General features: G+C 40.2%; 2 protein-coding genes across 3 annotated transcripts in view; both read left to right on the forward strand.

The window, feature by feature from the left end:
* ARHGEF4 (Rho guanine nucleotide exchange factor 4) overlaps positions 1-20,306 on the forward strand; it is a 112,279-nt gene that overhangs the window by 76,346 nt on the left and 15,627 nt on the right. For both annotated transcript variants that reach the window (XM_033118369.1, XM_033118368.1), the window contains exon 2: positions 16,037-16,176. In XM_033118369.1, the coding sequence (XP_032974260.1) occupies positions 16,037-16,176 (140 nt within the window). The remainder of the gene's footprint in view (positions 1-16,036; positions 16,177-20,306) is intronic.
* LOC117029244 (zinc finger CCCH domain-containing protein 15-like) lies at positions 482-2,478 on the forward strand. The gene has a single exon (XM_033118372.1). It carries the CDS (start codon positions 572-574, stop codon positions 1,850-1,852), a length of 1,281 nt encoding a protein of 426 aa, XP_032974263.1. The 5' UTR covers positions 482-571; the 3' UTR covers positions 1,853-2,478.

Genomic DNA, 20,306 nt, shown 5'->3' on the forward strand with positions numbered 1-20,306 from the left:
AGTTACCACAGAAATACAAAGGATCATACAAGAATACTATGAAGGACTAAATGCTACCAAATTCAGTAACCTAGAAGAAATGGAAAAGTTCTTAGAAACATATAGCCTTCCTAGACTGAATCATGAAGAACTGAAAATCTAAATAGACTGATCAACAGTAAGGAAATTGAGTCAGTCATCCAAAGCTTTCCCAAAAGCAAAAGTCCAGCACCAGATGACTTCAGAAACAAATTCTACCAAACATTCAAAGAGGATCTAACACCTGCCCTCCTCAAACTCTTCTAAAAAATTGAAGAAGAGGTAATACTTCCTAACTCATTTTATGAGGCCAACATTACCCTGATACTAAAACCTGGTAAAGATAACACACACAAAAAAGAAAATTACAGACAAATATCTCTGATGAATACAGATGCAAAAATCCTAAACAAAATTCTAGCAAATCGGATACAACAATGCATTAAAAAGATTATTGGGCAGCCCGCGTCTTCCTCCTTTTCCTGCCGCAGGGCCAGATACCCTGACGGTGTCCAGCTGCGCTTAAGTCTGGCCGGTGCCACCTGTCTCCGCGATGCCCCCCAAGAAACAGGCGCAGGCCGGGGGCAGCAAAAAGGCGGAGCAGAAAAAGAAGGAGAAGATTATCGAAGACAAAACTTTTGGTCTAAAGAATAAAAAAGGAGCAAAGCAACAGAAGTTTATCAAGGCTGTCACTCATCAAGTTAAATTTGGTCAACAAAATCCACGTCAGGTAGCACAAAGTGAAGCTGAAAAGAAATTGAAGAAAGATGATAAGAAGAAAGAATTGCAAGAGCTAAATGAACTGTTCAAACCTGTAGTTGCTGCTCATAAAATAAGTAAAGGTGCAGATCCCAAATCCGTGGTATGTGCATTCTTCAAGCAAGGACAGTGTACTAAAGGAGATAAGTGTAAGTTCTCTCATGACCTGACTCTGGAGAGAAAGTGTGAAAAGCGAAGTGTTTACATTGATGCAAGAGATGAAGAACTTGAAAAAGATACTATGGATAATTGGGACGAGAAAAAACTGGAAGAAGTAGTGAACAAGAAGCACGGTGAAGCGGAAAAGAAAAAACCAAAAACTCAAATAGTGTGCAAGCATTTCCTTGATGCTATTGAAAACAATAAATATGGCTGGTTTTGGGTGTGCCCTGGAGGAGGTGATATTTGCATGTATCGTCATGCACTTCCTCCTGGATTTGTGTTGAAAAAAGATAAAAAGAAAGAAGAGAAAGAAGATGAAATTTCATTAGAAGATCTCATTGAAAGAGAGCGTTCTGCCCTAGGTCCAAATGTTACCAAAATTACTCTAGAATCTTTTCTTGCCTGGAAGAAAAGGAAAAGACAAGAAAAGGTTGATAAACTTGAGCAAGATATGGAAAGAAGAAAAGCGGACTTCAAAGCAGGGAAAGCGTTAGTGATCAGTGGTCGTGAGGTGTTTGAATTCCGGCCTGAACTGGTTGATGATGATGACGAGGAAGCAGATGACACCCGTTATACCCAGGGGACAGGTGGTGATGAGGTTGATGATTCAGTGAGTGTAAATGACATAGACTTAAGCCTGTACATCCCTAGAGATGTAGATGAGACAGGTATTACTGTGGCCAGTCTTGAAAGATTCAGCACATATACTTCAGAAAAGGATGAAAACAAATTAAGTGAAGCTTCCGGAGGTAGGGCTGAAAATGGTGAAAGAAGTGATTTAGAAGAGGACAGCGAAGGGGAGGGACAAGAAAATGGAGCCATCGATGCTGTTCCTGTTGATGAAAATCTTCTTACTGGGGAAGATTTGGATGAACTAGAAGAAGAATCAAACACACTTGATTTAGAAGAATGACACCAAACAAGTCAATGAAAAAAATTAAGCTGGCTCAGCATGAGTTGAAATTGACTACATTAATTTTTTTCCACCTAGAATTCTTCAACAGGATGTTTATTTCCCATGCTGGTATTCTGGAGGGCTCACTCTCCTTCAACAAAGGAATATTCTCCCTACGTCTTGTCTTCTGACTTTGGCTACATCTCATAGTAAGTTCAGAGTAGTTCATGATAAATTGAAAATATAATGGTCATTGCAGAAAATGATTGATTGTGTAACTGTCCAGTCAAGTAGGAAGTGTAACTGCTTTTCCAGCTTTTGATTTTCATTGGGCATGTGTTGTTACAAGAAAAACATAAATTTAAATTAAAAATACCTTTTATTTAATTCAGTTTTTAATGAATGATTTTATTTCTTTTGCATTTATATGTTTAAAAGGCTGCCTAAAATATGAGTGCTGTACTTCATAAAGGAAACTGCATATGCAGATTCAGTATTGTATCTTTTTGAACAATTAGATGGACATTTAAAATGAAACTTCTTTAATCTGGCAGGATCAGCTGCAATGCCATGTTAAACTGTTTTAAACTTTTCCCTCTTTTTTGCCAGTAAAGTTGTAAATAAAGACCATCATACATTAAAATTCAAAAAAAAAAAAAAGATTATTCATCACGACCAAGTGGGGTTCATCCAAGAGGCACAAGGGTGGTTCAACATACACAAATCAATCAATGTGATAGACCACATAAAAAAAATAATAGATTAAAATCATATGATAATATTTATAGATGCAGACAAAGCATTTGACAAGATACTACATCCATTTATGATTAAAACACTTAGTAAATAGATTTAGAAGGAAAATACCTTAACATAATAAAGGCCATATATGACAAATTCTCAGCTAATATCATAATTAACGGTGAAAAACTGAAGTCTTTTGCTCTACGTTCAGGAACACGACAGGGCTGTTCCCTATTACCATTGTTATTCAACATAGTGTTGGAAGTCCTCGCCAGAGCAATCAGGCAAGAGAAAGAAATAAAAGGCACCCGATTTGGGAATGAAGAAGTTAAATTGTCACTTTTGGCAGATGACATGATTCTTTAGAAAACCCTAAAGACGCTCTTAGAAACAATAAACGAATACAGTAAAATTGCAGGGTACAAAATCAATGTACAAAAATCCATTGCATTCTTATATATTATAACAATGAAATTTCAGAAAATGAAATGAAAGAAAAAACTCATTTTGCAATTGCAACAAAAAGAATAAAATACCTAGGGATAAACTTAACAAAGTATGTGAAGGACCTATACACTGAAAACTATAAGACATTTTTAAATGTAACTGAAGAAGACCCAAAGAAATGGAAAGACATTCCGTGCTCATGGATTGGAAGAATCAACATAGTTAAAATGGCCATATTACCCAAAGCAATATACAGATTTAATGCAATCCCTATCAAAATCCTAATGGCATTTTTTAAAGAAATAGAACAAAAAATCATCAGATTTGTTTAGAACTGTAAAAGACCCCAAATAGCCAAAGCAATCCTAAGAAAAAAGAACAGTGCTGGAGGTATCACACTCCCTGACTTCAGCTTGTACTACATGGCAACAATAATCAAAACAGCATGGTATTGGCAGGAAAATAGATACACAGACCAATGGAATAGAACTGAAACCCCAGAAATAAACCCTCATAAATATGGAGAGATAATTTTTGGCAATGGAGCCAAAAACATACAATGGAAAAAAGACAGGCTCTTCAATAAATGGTGCTGGGAGAATTGGAAAGCCACGAACAAAAGAATGAAACTGGATTGCTATCTGTCACCATGTACCAAAATTAACTCAAAACAGATCAAAGACCTAATCATAAGACCTGACACAATAAACTGCATAGAAGAAAACATAGGTACTAAACTTATGGACCTTGGGTTCAAAGAGCATTTTATGAATTTGACTCCAAAGCCAAGGGAAGTCAAAGCTAAAATAAATGAATGGGACTATAACAAACTTAAAAGCTTCTGCACAGCAAAAGAAACCATTGACAAAATAAAGAGGCAACCAACTGAATGGGAGAAGATATTTGCAAACAATGCCTCCAATAAGGGGCTAATACCCAAAATATATAAGGAACTCATACAACTCAACAACAACAAAAAACAATCCAATTAAAAAATGGGAAGAGGACCTGAATAGACTTTTCTCCAAACAGGACGTACAAATGGCTGATAGATGTATGAAAAGATGCTCAACATCACTAATCATCAGAAAATGCAAATAAAAACCACTATGAGATATCACCTTACACCTGTTAGAACGGCTATCATCAACAAGACAAATAATAACAAGTGTTGGAGAGGCTGAGGAGAAAAAGGAACCCTCATATACTCTTGGTGGGAATGCAGACTGGTGCAGCCGCTATGGAAGGCAGTGTGGAGGTTCCTCAAAAAATTAAGAATAGAATTACCATATGACCCAGAAATCACTCTCTTTGGTATATACTCCAAAAATCTGAAAACATTTATCTGTAAAGATATTTGTGCTCTGATGTTCATTGCAACTTTATTTTTGGTGGCCAAGACATGGAAACAACCAAAGTGTTCTTCGATACATGATTAGATAAAGAAGATGTGGTATATATACACAATGGAATACTATTTTGCCATAAGAAAAGATGAAATAGTTAGTTCCATTTGCAAAAAAATGGATGGATCTTGAGATTATTACGCTAAGCAAAATAAGTCACACAGGAAAAGTCAAGAACCATATGATTTCACTGATATGTGGGATATAAAACTGAAAGAAACCAGAGGGTAAGGGGGGTGGAGGGTGGGAGATGAGGGTGAGGGGCATCAAATATACGGTGATGGAAGGAGAACTGTCTCTGGGTGGTGAACACACAATGTAATTTATAGATGATGTGATACAGAATTGTACTCCTGAAATCTATGTAATTTTACTAACAATTGTCACCCCAATAAATTTTAAAAAATAAACAAATAAAAATAAAACTGAAAGAAGCAAAGAAACAAAACAAAGGAACAAAAACTCATAGACACAGACAATAGTTTAGTGGTTACTAAAGGGTAAGATGGGAGAAGGGTGGGAGATGAGGGTAAGGGGGATCAAATATATGGTGATGGAAGGAGAACTGACTCTGGGTGGTGAACACACAATGGGATATATAGACGATGTGTTACAGAATTGTACACTTGAAACCTATGTAATTTTACTAACCATTGTCATCCCAATAAATTTTAATTAAAAGAAAAAGAAAATGAATCTTGACCTAAATCTTATGTATTATACAAAACTAACTAACTATCAAAATGGATCATAGGTTTAAATGTAAACAGTAAAACTATAAAGCTTTTAAAAGAAATATTAAGTGGAACTAGTGTTTGGTGAATAATTCTCATACATGACTCCAAAAGCATGATCCATAAAAGGAAATATTGATAAATCAAATCTCATCAAAATTTAATACACTTGCTCTATGAAAACCTGTGTTAAGAGGATGAAATGATAAGCTGCAGACTGAGAGAAAATACTCACAAGTGACATATCTGACAGAGAACTCATACCTAGATTATATGAATAATTCTCAAATTTCAACGTTAAAACGATAAACTGTAGAGTTAGAAAATAAGTCCTCCAAAATGAAGAAATAAGTCACCAATGAAGATACGTGGGCAAACAAGCACGTGAAAGGAAGCTCAACACCACCTGCCTTCTGGGAAATGCAAATTAAGACCATGATGATCACTATACACCTATCAGAATATGTAAAATATAAAATAGTAGCAATACCAAATGCTGGTAAGGATTCTGAGAAACTGTATCTTTCATACATTTCTTGTGGGAATGTAAAATGGTACAACTTCTCTGGAATATAGTTTGGCAGTTTCTTTAAAAACTAAACATTCAACTGCCATGTGGCCCTGCAATTGAACACTTGGGCAATTGCATTTATCCCAGAGAAATGAAAAGTTATGTCCACCCCCAAACCTGTACTCAAATGTTCGTAGCAGCTTTATTTGTAGCAGCCTAAATCTGGAACCATCTGGACGTCCTTCAATGGGTGGATAGTTAAACAAACTTGTATATGCACTGCATAGAATACTAGCAAACAATGAAAAGAAATGAAGTATAAATATAAGGAACAACTTGAATGGATCTCAGGGGTATTTGTCTGAGTGACAAAAGCCAACCTCAAAAGCTTACACACTGGTTGCTGTGACGGTTACACAAATTTACACAATTGATAAAATGATATGGTACCTTACATACACACTGTAACAAGGTCAGTTTCCTGGTTGATATTGTACTAGAGTTACAAAACCATTTGGGGAAACTGGGTGAATTGTACATAGGACCTCTCTGCACTAAAGTCACAACACTCTAGACTCTGGTGTGCTCGGGTTATTTCAAAATGAAAAGTATTTTTAATGCCCTAGAGGAAAATATGTGGCACTTAGACAACCTTTGGTTGACTACAGTTTATTTCAGATGTGTTATTGCGGTTATGATTTTTTTTAAAAGAGAGAGTCCTCATAGAAATATGTACTACAGTATTTACAAATGAAATTATGTCATGTCTTGGGATTAGTGGGGAGGAGATGTAGTAGATGATGAAACAAAATTGCCCACATGTTGAGAATTGTTGAAGCTGGATGATCGGTGTACAAGGTTTATTATACTAGTATCTCTCCTTTTGTACACATTTGAAACTTCCCATAATAAAACAGCTTTAAAAACATAAATGAAATAAAAATTATAAGGGCTTCTTGGAATTTTTGACTCTGTGAGTCAGGAGCAGGCTCTTACTCCCTGCATAGGGCACGGTATGGGGAAAGGGCACAAAGCTTTCATGCCCTCTCCAGGCTCCACTTTTCTCACACCTCCATGTGTTCACCAACCCAGAAGTTCTCTGAACCCCATCCTTTGGAGTTTTACAGAGGCTTCATCACATAGGCGTAATTGATTAGATCATTGGCCACTGGCAATTGATTCAACCTCTAGCTTCTTGCCCCTCCCTGAAGGTCAGGGTACTGAAAGTTCCAACCCTTTAATCACATGGTTGAGACTCTTGGCAACCAGCACACATCCCTAGATTACCTAAGGGCTTTCCAAAAGTCACCTCAATAACATAACTAAAGAAACTTTTATCACTCTTATCACACGAAATTTCAAGGGTTGGTTTTAGAAGCTCTATACCAGGAAAGGGTCAGAGACCAAATACATATTTCTCATTATAAATCACAATATCACAGATTCCAATCTCACACAGTACATAAAAATTATTCTCATGTACATTAACAGTTTAAATGTCAAAAGAAAAACTATAAAACAGTAAAGGATAACTTAGGAGAATATCTGTATAATTTTGAGGCAGGGAAGCATTTTCTAAACATAAAAATATAAACCATACAGGACAAGATTGATAAAGTTGTTTATATTAAAATTAAGAACTTCTGTTCATCAAAAGCACCTAACAGAGACAGCAAAAACCACAAAATGGGACATTATACTTGTGACACATATGAGTGACAAAGATTTATTATCCAGAATGGAGGGAAGAAAAGTGTATGTATATAGACATAGATAACATCATTTTTATATCAATTATTACATTAAAGATAAACAACTCAATAGATAAACATTTCACATTAAAAAAATACAGATGACTCATAAACATAGATAAGATGTTCAACTCATTAGTAACATGAGAAATGTAAGTTAAAACTACAGTAAAATACCATTTCATACCCATAAGCCTGTGAAAATTAAAATATCTGACAATGCCAATGTCATGAGTTGGCTAGGATGTAGAGTGATGGTGTTCACCTGTAGCAAATAGACAGCCAGATATGTCTCCAGCAAAATGGGTTTATTCAGGAACAACAAAGAATTGCATTTCAGGACATAAAGTTTAATGGTCAACCACACACAAGTCCAGAGAAACAAAGGAGAGGACCAGTTTTTTATGGACTTGAGAGGGACCCTTGTAAATGAGGAGTCTTTGGAGGAAACTGAAAGTCGAAGTATAGTGACTTTTCATTGGCTGAGTTATGGCAGTCTCCCATTGGTTGAGCTGTTACTGGGGAAGAAGAAATATTCCTCCTGCTGAGGTAGTAAAGTAGTATCACTTCCTGTTAGAGATGCAAGGCACACTCTTCCTGTTGGGGTCAGTAATGTGTATGGAGTGGCATGTGCATGAGAGTTCTCTCTTCTAGCCTTCTGACTCCATTTAAAATGATATTTCTGTTTATTAATTTTCACATTTCCTCCTTTTGATCAAGATCTTTCTCTGAAAGCATCGCTGATCAATAATCAGGTTTTCCAGGTTAAGTGGCCTTTTGTCCGTCGATGCCAGGAAGGACCTTTCTTTCTTAGGTGTCATTCCATGTAGGGAAAGTGCAGACATTGGAAACCTGTTGTGGTCACATTTGGGTACCACGGAGGGGTAGGAGGGAGAGCAGATCTCTCAGGCATTTCCCATCTAAAGTCTGTGTCTTAGAATAACGAATACCGCAAAGGTACACTTAGGACTCTTTTTATTTAATGTCTTTGTCTGGGTTGGGAATCAAGGTACTGGTGGCCTCGAAAAATTGTATTGTTATTTTACTCTCTATTTTTGTATTTGCATTCTGATCTTTAATATTTCCTTCCTTCTACTCACTTTGTGCTTTGTTTGTTATTCTTTTTCTATTTCCTTTAGGTTAGATTGTTTATTTGAGATTCTTTTCCTTGTTTTTTAAGGTAGGCCTGGATTGCTATGAATTTCCACCTTAGGGGTGACTTTTACTGTGTCCCATAAATTTGGGGTGATCGTGTTTTCATTTTCATTTGTCTCAAGGTGTCTTTTGATTTCTTCTTGACCTCATTGTTGACCCACTCATTTTTAGTAGCATGCTATTTAGCCTCCATGTGTTTGTGTGTTTTACAGGGTTTTTTTTTTCTTGTAATTGATTTCTACTTGCATACCATTGTGGTCAAAGAAGATGTTTTGTATGATTTCAATCTTCTTAAATATATTGAGAACTGCTTTGTGGCCTAACATGTGGTCTGTCTTGGAAAATCTGCCATGTGCACTTGGAAAGAATATATATTCTGCTACTTTGGGGTGAAATGCTCTAAAATATTAATTAAATCCATCTGGTCTTAGGTGTCATTTAAGGCTATTGTTTTCTTATTGATTTTCTTTCTGGAAGATCTATCCATTGATGTCAATGGGCTGTTAAAATCCCCTACTACAACTGTATTACAGTCAATCTCTCTGTTTATGTCCATCAATATTTGCTTTATATATTTAGGTGCTTCTACATTGGTTGTGTAAATGTTTATAAGAGTATGTCCTCTTGTTGTATTTATCCCTTTTTCATTACGTAATGTCCTTCTTTGTCTCTTGTAACAGTCTTTATTTTAAAGTCTATTTTGTCTGATATAAATATTGCTACTGCGGAATTTTTTCATTTCTACTTGCATGAAGTCTTTTTTTCCATTCGTTACTTTCAGTCTGTGTGTGTCTTTCAATCTGAAGTGGGTCTTTTATAGGCAGCATATGCATGGGTCTTGTTTTCTTAACCATTCAGCCACCCTGCTATCTTATGTTTGGAGCATTTAATCCATTTACATTTGTGATTATTGATAGGTACATAGTTATTGCCATTTTATTATTCATATTTTTTATCTTCTGCTCCTTCTTAAACATTTAACATTTCTTGTAATACTGGTTTGGCGGTGATAAACTCCTCTAGGTTTATCTTGTCTGGAAAGCTCCTTATCTGTCCCTCAATTCTAAATGATAGCCTTGCTGGGTAGAGCAATTTTGTTGTAGGTTCTTGCTTTTCACCACTTTGAGTGTTTCATGCAAATCCCTTTTGGCCTGCAAAGTTTCTGTTGAGAAACCAGCTGACAATCTTATGGGAGCTATCTTGTGGGTAAATAACTGTTTTTTTCTTGCTGCTTCTAAGATTCTTTCTTTATATTTAACCTTTGGCATTTTAATTATGATGAGTCTTGGTGTGGTCCTCTTTGGGTTCATCTTCTTTGTGACTCTGTGTGCTTCCTGGACTTGTATGCTTATTTTCTTCGCCAGGTTAGGGAAGTTTTCAGTCAGTTTTTCTTCAACTAGGTTTTCAATTCCTTGCTTTCTATCACATTCTGCGATGTGAATATTTTTACGCTAGATGTTGTCCCAGAGGTTTTTTAAACTGTCATCATTTTTTTAATTATTGTTTTTTTCTTTTTGCTGTTCCATTGGGTGTTTTCCACTACCTTGTCTTCCAAAGCACTGATTTGATCCTCTGCTTCGTCTAATCTGCTGTTAATTCCATCTAGTGTATTCTTTATTTCAGTTATTGTATTCTTCGTTTCTAACTGGTTCTTTTTTATTTCTTCCTCTTTGTGTAAGGTTTTACCGAGTTGATCTATTTTTCTCCTAAGTTAATTGAGCATACTTGTAACCAGTGTGTTAAACTCTTTATCTGGTAGATTGCTTGCCTCCATTGTGTTTAGTTCTTTTTCTGGAGTTTTGTCCTGTTCTTTCATTTGGGACAATCTTCTTTGTTTCCTCATTTTGGCTGCCTCCCTGTGTTTGTTTCTATGTATCAGGTTGATCTGCTATGCTTCCCATTCTTGACATAGTGGCCTTATGTAGTAGGTGTCCTGTGGGACCCAGGACTCAGTCTTCCTGGTTGCTTGAGACAGGTGCTCCAGGGGTGTCCCTTGTGTGGATTGTGTGCGCCATGTTGTAGTTGAGCCTTGACTGCTGTTGGCATTTCTGTGGGTGCAATTGACGCTCAGGCCAACTGGCTGGGAGGATTCACTGTGACCCCCACAGACAACCTGTTGTGTGGGGCCTGACCTGACATATTGGAATTTACTATAGCAAGGTTCTAGTGCCTACTGAGTCTACCCTTTGTGTGTGTCATTTGTGTAGATAATTGGGTGGTGCTCTGGTGTGATGATCTGAAGCCAGCGACCATGTGTTTTGTTCTGGGGCCTCTTGGGAGGGGCTCTAGTGAAGATACATATCAGCTGCTGCCTGCCTAGCCTGGAACCACCTAGTAGAAGCTACAAAGTGATCTTCGGTAGGTAGCTGCCTGTGCTGGGCTTGGAGGTTCCTGGGAGCGGCTAATCTGTGAACTGAATTGGCTGCCTCTAGTGCCAGGCTAGAGCCACGTATCAAGAGGTGCACAGGCACACTGAAGACAGCTGCTGCTTGTTCAGGGTTTGTGGCCCTCTCAGAGATTTTACAGAAGTCCACAGCATAGGTCAAGGCTTAAACCTTAGGATCTCAATAATAGTTAAAGCAGCAGGTAAAATATAGCATCCAATAGTTCCTGAAAATACTATTTTTAATTTTATTTCTGCTGGTAGTAAGGAAGCCACATTACTTCCACAACATTCCAGAATGATGAGCTACTCTGAAAGCATATTTACTATCAGTATAAATGTTGGCAGTTTTGCCCTTGGCTAGTGTGTAGGCATGTATAAATTCATATAATTTGACTTGTTGGGTCATAGTAGCCAAAGGCAAAGGTGCCATTTCAGTTACATCAAAATGTGTTGATATTGCATATCTAGCACAATATTTGCCATTATCACTTTTTAAATAAGAGACATCAGTGAGCCACAAGAAGTCAGTGTCATTCACAGGAGTTTCCTGCAGATCATTACCAGGGGTCAGGAGGTTAGCTATCAGTGGTAAGCAGTTGCGAGGGGATTTCTTGGTAACAAAGGATAGTAGAGTATTAGGGTTAAACTTACTACAACATGAAAGAGTTGTGCGAGGATCAGTTAACAAAAGGATTTCATAGGAGGTAAGGTAGCTGACTGAAAAATGTTGTGTATGATGAGAAATCAGGAAGGCTTCTACTACATGGAGGACAAAGTGGTTAAAGGGGATCCCACAATGATTTCCTCAGTGGCCTTAAATAAAAAGGGAGTGGCAGTAATAGCTCAAAGGCAAGGAGGATATCCTTATGCCACAGTGTCTAATTGCTGACATAATACCCTATGGGTCGATGGTGGTCCCCATGTTTTGGGGGTGAGGACCCAAGGGCATTCCCTTCATTTTCATATACAAAAAGGAAAAGGGAATCTGATGGTTGGGATGCCCAAGGACAGGTGGGTTCATTAAATCCTCCTTTAAGTCTTTAAAGAATATGTTGTCCTATCCTTCCCATAAAATTGGGTCAGGGTTGTTGTTCTTTAGTGAAACACACAGAAATTTGGCCATAAGAGAGAGATTTGGGTCAAATTTTGGCAATAACCAACTAGCCCAAGAAAAACCTCACAGTTAATACTTAGTTTTGGGTTTTGGAAAACATAGGACACCATGAAGCCTACCTATCTGGATCTAGGTGCAGCTCTTGTTCTGATATCAGATACCCTAAATATCTAACCTGTATTTGGGCAAACTGCAATTTTTCCTTGGCAACCTTATGTCCCTTAAAGCCTAAAAGCTTTAACAAGTGGATGCTCTCTTCCTGTGAGGAGACTTGGGAGGAAAATCAAAGAAGGTTTTGGTTTCATACAAGGGCATTCATTTGCTGGAGTTGAAAATTAAGAATATTAGTGTTTTTACTTTCAGATGACTCATCTAGGGTGTGAGCAAGCTGATTTGCCAAATTGACCAAATCTAGAGTGGATATGGCCTCCCATTCCACCTTTTAACTAAAAGAGAAAGGTCTCAGTTCAGACCATAAATAAACATAGAGTTCAAAACTCCCCAAGTGGAATCAACATCTGAAGGAAAACCAGAATTTTCTTTGAAAACAATCTGATGTCAATTATAATTGACATGAACAGGTTCATCAAACTTTTGTGAGTAAGGCTGAATTTTGTTCCAATCACCAGACTTTGGGAAAGCCCTAATTGCCTGATGAAGTTACTTAGTGATTACCCAAGGCTAATCATGTATCAAGTCAGTGGGTTGGTCTCCTGCTTGTAATCCTAGAGACCTTTCAGGATTTTCCCAATAAGCAGTTTTTATGCAATGCTGAACCTGGCCTTTACTGACGAACATATGAACTAGCTGATGTGAGTCAGAGAAACCAGGTTAAGTTGGAATGACTATACTAAAATCCTCAGCAAATCTGTGGGGATCCTCAGTTACTTTGCGAAGTTTTTTAACTATGGATCATAGTTCAGCTGTTGTCCAGGGGATATAAGAAATTGGTGATTTACCCTTTCAATCTGCAGAAGGTTTAATTTTAAAGGGACAGGTTCTGATAGGTTCAAAGGAGGAGGAAGATGCACCAAAGGCAGAATCTGAGACAAAGGAGATGGGGAGAGGCTTTTGGAGCCATTTGTCTTTCTTTACCCTTTGGTTTGCCTCAGTTAATCTTAAATTTTTATTTGGCAAAAAGGCAATTTTAGACTCTTGGTAATATTTGGAAGCCTCAAAATAACAATCAAAATAGGTGTTCCATTCAGTTTTGACAATTTCAGAAACAAGTTGTCCAATTCAATTTTAAGAAAAATAAGTTTGGGGAAGGCAAAAATTCCTCATAATGACAATTGTTATTCTAAATTACTTTTGGTCAACTTGTTCCATTTAATTAGAATTATGCATGAGGAAGAATGATGGTTTCTAAACATAAATCTCTAGAGGAAAAGACTAAACAGCCTGCAGGCCAAATATCAGTAGTTTTACTAGGAGCATGTTGGTTCCAAAAGGAATTGGACTGAAGGCTGAACAGCACAGTTCCAGTGGAACAGCCAGATATGAGAAGATTCAAGCCAAAGAACCAACTGAATACTCATGAACAAACAGGCCTTAACCAGAAAAGGATGAAGCCTTAAGTTAGATTGCCAAAGAGAGCCTGGAGAGCATCAAAGAGAGTGGAAGCTTGGATCCAGGAGATAGACTTATCCTCAAACTCCAGGGTCAGTGAGGAAGCAGTGAGCTCAGTGGGCTCTGTGGGTACCGCACCTGTTTGCTCAACGGCTCCCAGGGGTCTTTCTGGATCCCCAAATGAGCCACCAAATAGTGTTGACCTTAAACAAATAGGCAGACAAATATTTGCCAGCAAAATGGATTTATTCAGGAACAATAAAGAACTGCATTTGGGACATGTGATCTAATGGCAAACCACATGTAAGTCCAGAGAAACAAAGGAGAGGAATGCTCTTTTATGGGCTTGAGAGGGACTGTTGTAAACAAAGAGTCCATTGGAGGAAACGGAAAGTTTCAAGTATAGTGGCTTTTCATTGGCAGTCTCCCATTGGCTGAGCTGTTACTAGGGAAAAGGACTCTTTCCTTCCTCCTGCTGAGGTAGTAAAGTAGTATCACTTCCTGTCAGATACAAGGTGCGTCTCTTCTGTTGGGGTCAGTAGTGTGTTGAGTGACATGTGTGTAAGAGTTCTCTCTTTTAGCCTCCCAAATCCACTTTAAATGAGGTTTCTGTTTATTAATTTTCACAGTGGGAACATTCATACATACTGTCAGAAGTCTAAATTGGTAGACTAGCTTTGGGAAACAGTTTGGTGTCCCTGGGACCCCGGGATGGCACACCTAGGTGCCATACCCTACCGTGTGAATTCACACCAGGGATTTTGATTTCATGAAAGAGGACAAAAATCTTAAATATTACAATGATTTATGGCCCTCCAGGAGCCACGGAACATAAAAAATACACAGCATATTTGTGGTATTAAAATTTCATCAGGAGGATTAGGAAAACAATGTATAAGAGGCTCTTTAGGGGGGTAATAATGAAAAAGATGTTGCAAAACACTGTCTGCGAGCAGCTCTGAGGTCGGTGCCCAGGAGGTGTGTGGTCGGGTCTGGAGAATCACCATTCATACCAGCCATAAGACAAGAAACAGCCCGCTGTTCTCCAGCAGTACCATGGATATGGAAAATTTGAAATATTCATAAAATGCAAGACTGCGCATCACAGAGAATGAATCAGTCACAGCACATGAGAAGCTGAATTAAAAAAGCCAGTCAGAGAAGAAAATCTACTGGATGGTTCTATTTATATAGGTCAAACCATGAAAAACTCAACAGAAGTAAATGCTAAAACAAAGACAAGCACAGGTATGATTTATAAAAAGTTAAAAATTTTGTATGTTTCTCTAACGGAGATAGAAAGGAATAGGATTAGAGTGAGGTAAGCAGAAGGTTGAATTCTAAGGTTCTGGTATTTTTTTAAGCAGGATGATAAGTACCAGGGGTGTTTATTTTATTAATTTTCAAACTATATTTGCATGTACGAGGTCAGACAATTAAGTTCGCGAACTCATCCTAGAAAAAGTACTACACACCTCATTGCTGAATATCACTATGGTCACCTTCGAGGTCCTCCCCTTGGGAAGCTATGCACTGATGCCAGCATCTCGTCCACCCTTCAACGCCATTTTGGAACTCTTTTTCTGGAATGGCCATCAGAACTGTCCTCGTATTACCCTTGATGTCCTCAATGTCATCAAAATGTCTTCCTTTCAATATTTCCTTTCTCTTCGGGTAGAGAAAGAAGTCATTGGGGGCCAGATCAGGTGAGCAGGGGGTGTGTTCCAATACAGTTATTTGTTTACAGGCTAAAAACTCCCTCACAGACAGTGCTGTGTGAGCTGGTGCATTGTCGTGATGCAAGAGCCATGAATTGTTGGCGAAAAGTTCAGGTCGTCTAACTTTTTCACGCAGCCTTTTCAGCACTTCCAGTAAACTTGGTTAACTGTCCAGTTGGTTCAAATTCATAATGAATAATCCCTCTGATATCAAAAAAGGTTAGCAACATCATTGCATCAAGTTTGCGAACTTAATTATCTGACCTCATGTATACCGTATATTTCTTTGGATATACTGTATATATTTCATAATAAATTGTTAACATTTTTCTAAAGGGCCTTAAACTATACCTGGCACATTGGTAAATGGTTTTGAGTTGAATTCACCTGGCAGGGACTCGGAGAGTCCTGCTATGGCAGATATTTGTGTTTCCTGATTTACGAAGTTGGTGGGAACTGAACACTAAGTGATTAAAATGACTGGTGTGAAAGTCAACCAGTGTACTCTTTCAACCAGACCACGTTTTTACAGCAAGAATGTTTTGAGAAACTAGTTTCAGGTCTTCTCCGTCATCTCAAAGAAGGAGTGTTAATCCTGCAAAGGTTTCTGTCCTTTTCTGTGTGTCCCCCTTAGCTCCTCTTTACCAGCTGGTCTCTCTTCTTCCAGCCATCCCTAATGGAGCTCTGGACATGACCATCTGTGCTGATGAGACAGGGAGTGAGGAGGACCTGTATGAGGACGTGCACAGCTCCAGCCACCACTACAGCCACTCTGGAGGGGGCGGAGAGCAGCTGGCCATCAACGAGGTAGAGTCAGGGCTGTGTTGGTGAAGGGAGGGCCTGGCCATCAAGACGACTCCAGTACACTCATGCAGGCCAAGGTGTCCACAGTCTCTGTGTTCTTAGCAGGTGACAATGGCACTGGTGTGCACACAGCAGTTTAGCCTGTGGCACTCACTTTAGGATACAGTGTTTACCAAAAGAGCTTGTCCAAATACAGAACTCCCGTGTGCCTTCATGGGGCATTCAGGGGACCCAGAGTAACAGACACGACATCCAGGACCTATGATGTAAGAGTACTGGTCTGTTCTACCAAGTAGCTTCTGTAAAGCCATCCTGGATGGAAAAAGCTCTGCTTGGTAGAGGGAGGCCACCGACCCTCCAACAAGTTGTCTGAGCGGACTGGGGGCAAAGCAAGTGAAAACTGATTTCTTTCCTATTGAGTCCAACAGGTCAAAAGTACTGCTGTTGCTTTGACAACTGTGTGCAAGTTACATTTTTTTTTTTTCCTGTTCTTACCTACACAGAAGACATTAGAAATTAGTAAGAAACTTCATCTAGGCAGAACTGGTCCCCACACCAAGTTCTCCTTCTGTATTCTCCATGAAGAGAAAAATTTTGAGACCTTGATTCTCCTCCATTTTCTCAGTTGTGCTCCTGTTTCTCCCCTCACCTTTTGTACTTAATTTGGAAGTGGCTGTTGGGCATAACATGGTAGTTCATTGACACAAGCACACATCCATAACACCACGTTCCCCTCCTGGTCAGGGTATGCTGTGAATTTCTCCTTCATTAAAACCATAATCTGACCATCTAGGACCTTGCAGCACCCAGAAGACTTTTTTTTCCTCAGAAGGGCATCACCTTACAGTTAGCCTTTAACATTCCTGTGAATGAATGGGCCAGTAGGTCTCTCAGAAACCTTTAAGGAATGTGGTGTCCTCATTATCTACTCTACAGATGAGCACAGACTGTCAATGGCCCATGAACTCTTCTTACAGGCCCAGTTCTGAATAACGATTTTTAAAAGTCGTTAAGTAATACTCTCTTCAAAATCCATGATGCGTAAGGAATAAACATCCAACTAATTTGATTTTTCCAATAAAGCCTTTTTTATGTGCTTCTCATAAGCCATTTCAAATGTATTTTAAAAGTATTATAAAATTTTGTCATCTTAAGTACCATTCACAGATAAGGGTTTTGCTTTTCCTTGAAGACTCAGGCTACCCTCCCCAGTCTTGGGCCCCAGCCCTGGTGGGAGGCTGGGAGGCAGCAGGTGCAGGGGGAGACCCTGGGCTTTGGAACCCCCAGACCTGAAGGGGAGCTCCTTCCTGCCAGAGACCAGTGGGGATCTGTGAGCAAGTAACCCTCTGAATACTGAGACCTTGATTCTCCTCCATATTTTATATCCTATAAAATAGGATAACCCTGGGGTTTCACGAGGACTGACTGAAATAATGAATGTAAATAACCTGGCACATGATGGGCTCTCAATAAATCTCCAATCATGGAGTAATGACAAAAAATGGACACTAACATAAAGCTTTTGGGGACTCTGAAGAGGTGTGGGCTCATTTGATTGACCATCAGTTCTGCATTGTTAGAGTTCTTGTGTCTGCTTTGTATACTTGTGTCTCCTACTTGGTGGTGAAATTCTTCTGGTCTATCACCTCTTTCTGTTGGTTGCCTATGGGGCCCTGGACAAGTTGTTCATTCTAAGATGCTTTGCACAAGGAAAGCCAAGAGCAGGACTGCTCTAAAAGCACAAATGGACTCTGGCAGAGGGCACCTTTATGAAGGAAATGCAGGTAATTTAGATTATGAATTATATGGCACCATTTTGGCTTGCTTAGAGAATTTGTTTCCTGTTTGGTTCAAAAGTCTTTCTGGTATTGCCGTCACTGAGTAGACAGAGTGGTGACGCTGTGTTGTATGTTCAGAACGTTCAGTGCTTTCCAGGGTGTCTGTGTTCCCTGGACGCTTGGGTGCCTCTGGGGCAAGAACGTGTAAGATCGCAGAAAAGGACTGCCCAGTCAGGCTAAGGAGCCCCTCCAGGGAGACAGCGAGCTAACACATGTGGGCGCTGGGCTCTGCACTTGGCCGCACCCTCCAGGCTGCTCTCTCACATGAGACCCAGAGCACTTCTAGATACTCAAGAAAGCCCAAGAAATTCTGCCCTAAAGGGGGCAGCCCAGCATGAAAGATAGGGCCTGGGTTTGGAGGCTGACCTCCCTGGGTCTGACTGCATTCTGCCACTGGCTAATGGAGAACGTGTAGCAAGTCATTCCCTTCCCAGGGCCTCCGTTTTTTCACTGTGGGTGGATGTGGCACCTGAGCCCCACTGGCAGATGTAGGAAGGTCACTGTGCGTGGCTGTTTGGGGTACATTGGGTACTGTTACAATTCATAGTCAGCATTAAATAGAAACTCCAAAGAAACATAAAGGGTGATTCTCCATTGACAGGCCTTCCAAGAGCCGTGATGTCCCACTGTGCACTCCCTGACCCTCTGCCACTCACTGCTGTGTCACACGAATGGCAAGGTTTGCTAGGAGTCAATCTGAGTTTTATAGTTGGAGATTATAGAAACCACAGATGTCAGAGAACAGTGCATACTATATAATATTTGGCTTGCTCTACGATCATATATTCACTTGTAATTGTTTAAGAACATGGGAGTGTTGTGTTCTAAATTGTGGCACATTCTTATTGACCTCAGAAGGTTCGTATTGACCTCAGAAGGGGAGACCTCTTCTCAATTTCCTAAGCAGGAGGGAACCCAAAACATGTGGCCTGAAGAGCAGCAGACACGGAAGAAGAGCCAGGCAATTTTGTGGGTACCTGGGAGTTAGTGTATGTGTCCACACACGTGTGCACATGAAGGTTATGGGGTGTTGTGTGTACATGTATGTGATGGGTAGTATCCCAGGCCCTTGCACACAGCTGTGCGGAAGATCAGGGCTGTTGGGGACGTGGGGCGGGTAATGTGAGTCCATGTGGGCCCCTGTCCTTGGCTGTATATGCCCTGATGAAGGGGGGAAGGGGGCACAATACCTTGTTCATGCTCTACTCCCTGCACCTAATGTAGGCCTTGCATCTCGTGACTGTCCAATCCCTGCAGCATGAGTTAACTGCAGTGCCCAGAAGTGTCCCTCTCTTCTTTCAGCATTGTCTGAAAGCATTGCCTTTTCCAGACGCCCATGACCTGGGTCTGTCTGCCCAGTTCCTCACCCTCCTCCCACCTTTGCCCTGCCTCCAAGGCACCTGGTCTGGGCTGGGCCGCCATCCCTACGTCAGGCCTGAGGGCATCCTTAGCCCAAGGACGTGTCTTTGGAAGACATTGTTCCCGTTTCATTTCCACCCAGCACCCCATCCTAAGTTGTGAGATGGGACCAGAGGAGAGAAGGGTATGTTTCCTGGCCAGCAGGCCTGGGGTCTCCTGATACCCAGCTCACTGCCCTGCGACGGCAGCGTCTTCCCCACAGACCAGCACAGCTGTGTTAAAGGAGGGCCTGTGTGTGGAGCTGTCCACTCCTTGCGTGGCTCTGAAGGTCTTGCTGTGTCCAAGTCCCCTCCAAGTACCTGTGCATAGAGTTTTTTTGATGTCCCTGATCCAGGAGGGTAATGGGGGACTGGGAGCAGCTCCTGAATCATTCTGCCAAGAAGAGATGCAGCTAGAACTACAGGGCAGATAGACATGAAATTTGTCCTCTAAACTGGAGCTTAAAGCATAGAAGGAACTCTACCAATATCAGGCCATCATAGCAGGCGGGGAGCAGGGCTGCCCGGCCCATCAGGCCACAGGGCCACCTGCTCTCCTCAGGCTCCCAGCTTCTTCATGGAACACCTGGAGGACACAGGCCAAACACAGGCCTGCTCGTGACCGCCACTCTGTGCAGTCATCTGACCTTTGCTTTCAAGCTTTTTTGGCTTTGTTTTTGGTCATAAAATACACACTAAAAGGCTATTGCCACTGTCTTCCCTGTGATACCCCCCGCAGATCACCAGAACCTGAAGGCCAGGGACAGGGTGGAAGCCACCTCTCAGTCCTTAGTCCTGGCCCCGGTTCAGAAGTTCTTCTGCCATGTTAAACCTTCCCCAGGCTGTTCAGATGCACAGGGGACAGAGGACTGTCCCAGAACTGGGCCATGGCCAAAGC

This window comes from Rhinolophus ferrumequinum, chromosome 10 (genome assembly GCF_004115265.2).
Source record: "Rhinolophus ferrumequinum isolate MPI-CBG mRhiFer1 chromosome 10, mRhiFer1_v1.p, whole genome shotgun sequence".
In the NCBI taxonomy this organism is placed as follows: domain Eukaryota; kingdom Metazoa; phylum Chordata; class Mammalia; order Chiroptera; family Rhinolophidae; genus Rhinolophus; species Rhinolophus ferrumequinum.

Bases quoted from the DNA above. Each gene is read 5' to 3' on its own strand.
- LOC117029244 (XM_033118372.1), top strand. From the start codon at position 572: ATGCCCCCCAAGAAACAGGCGCAGGCCGGGGGCAGCAAAAAGGCGGAG.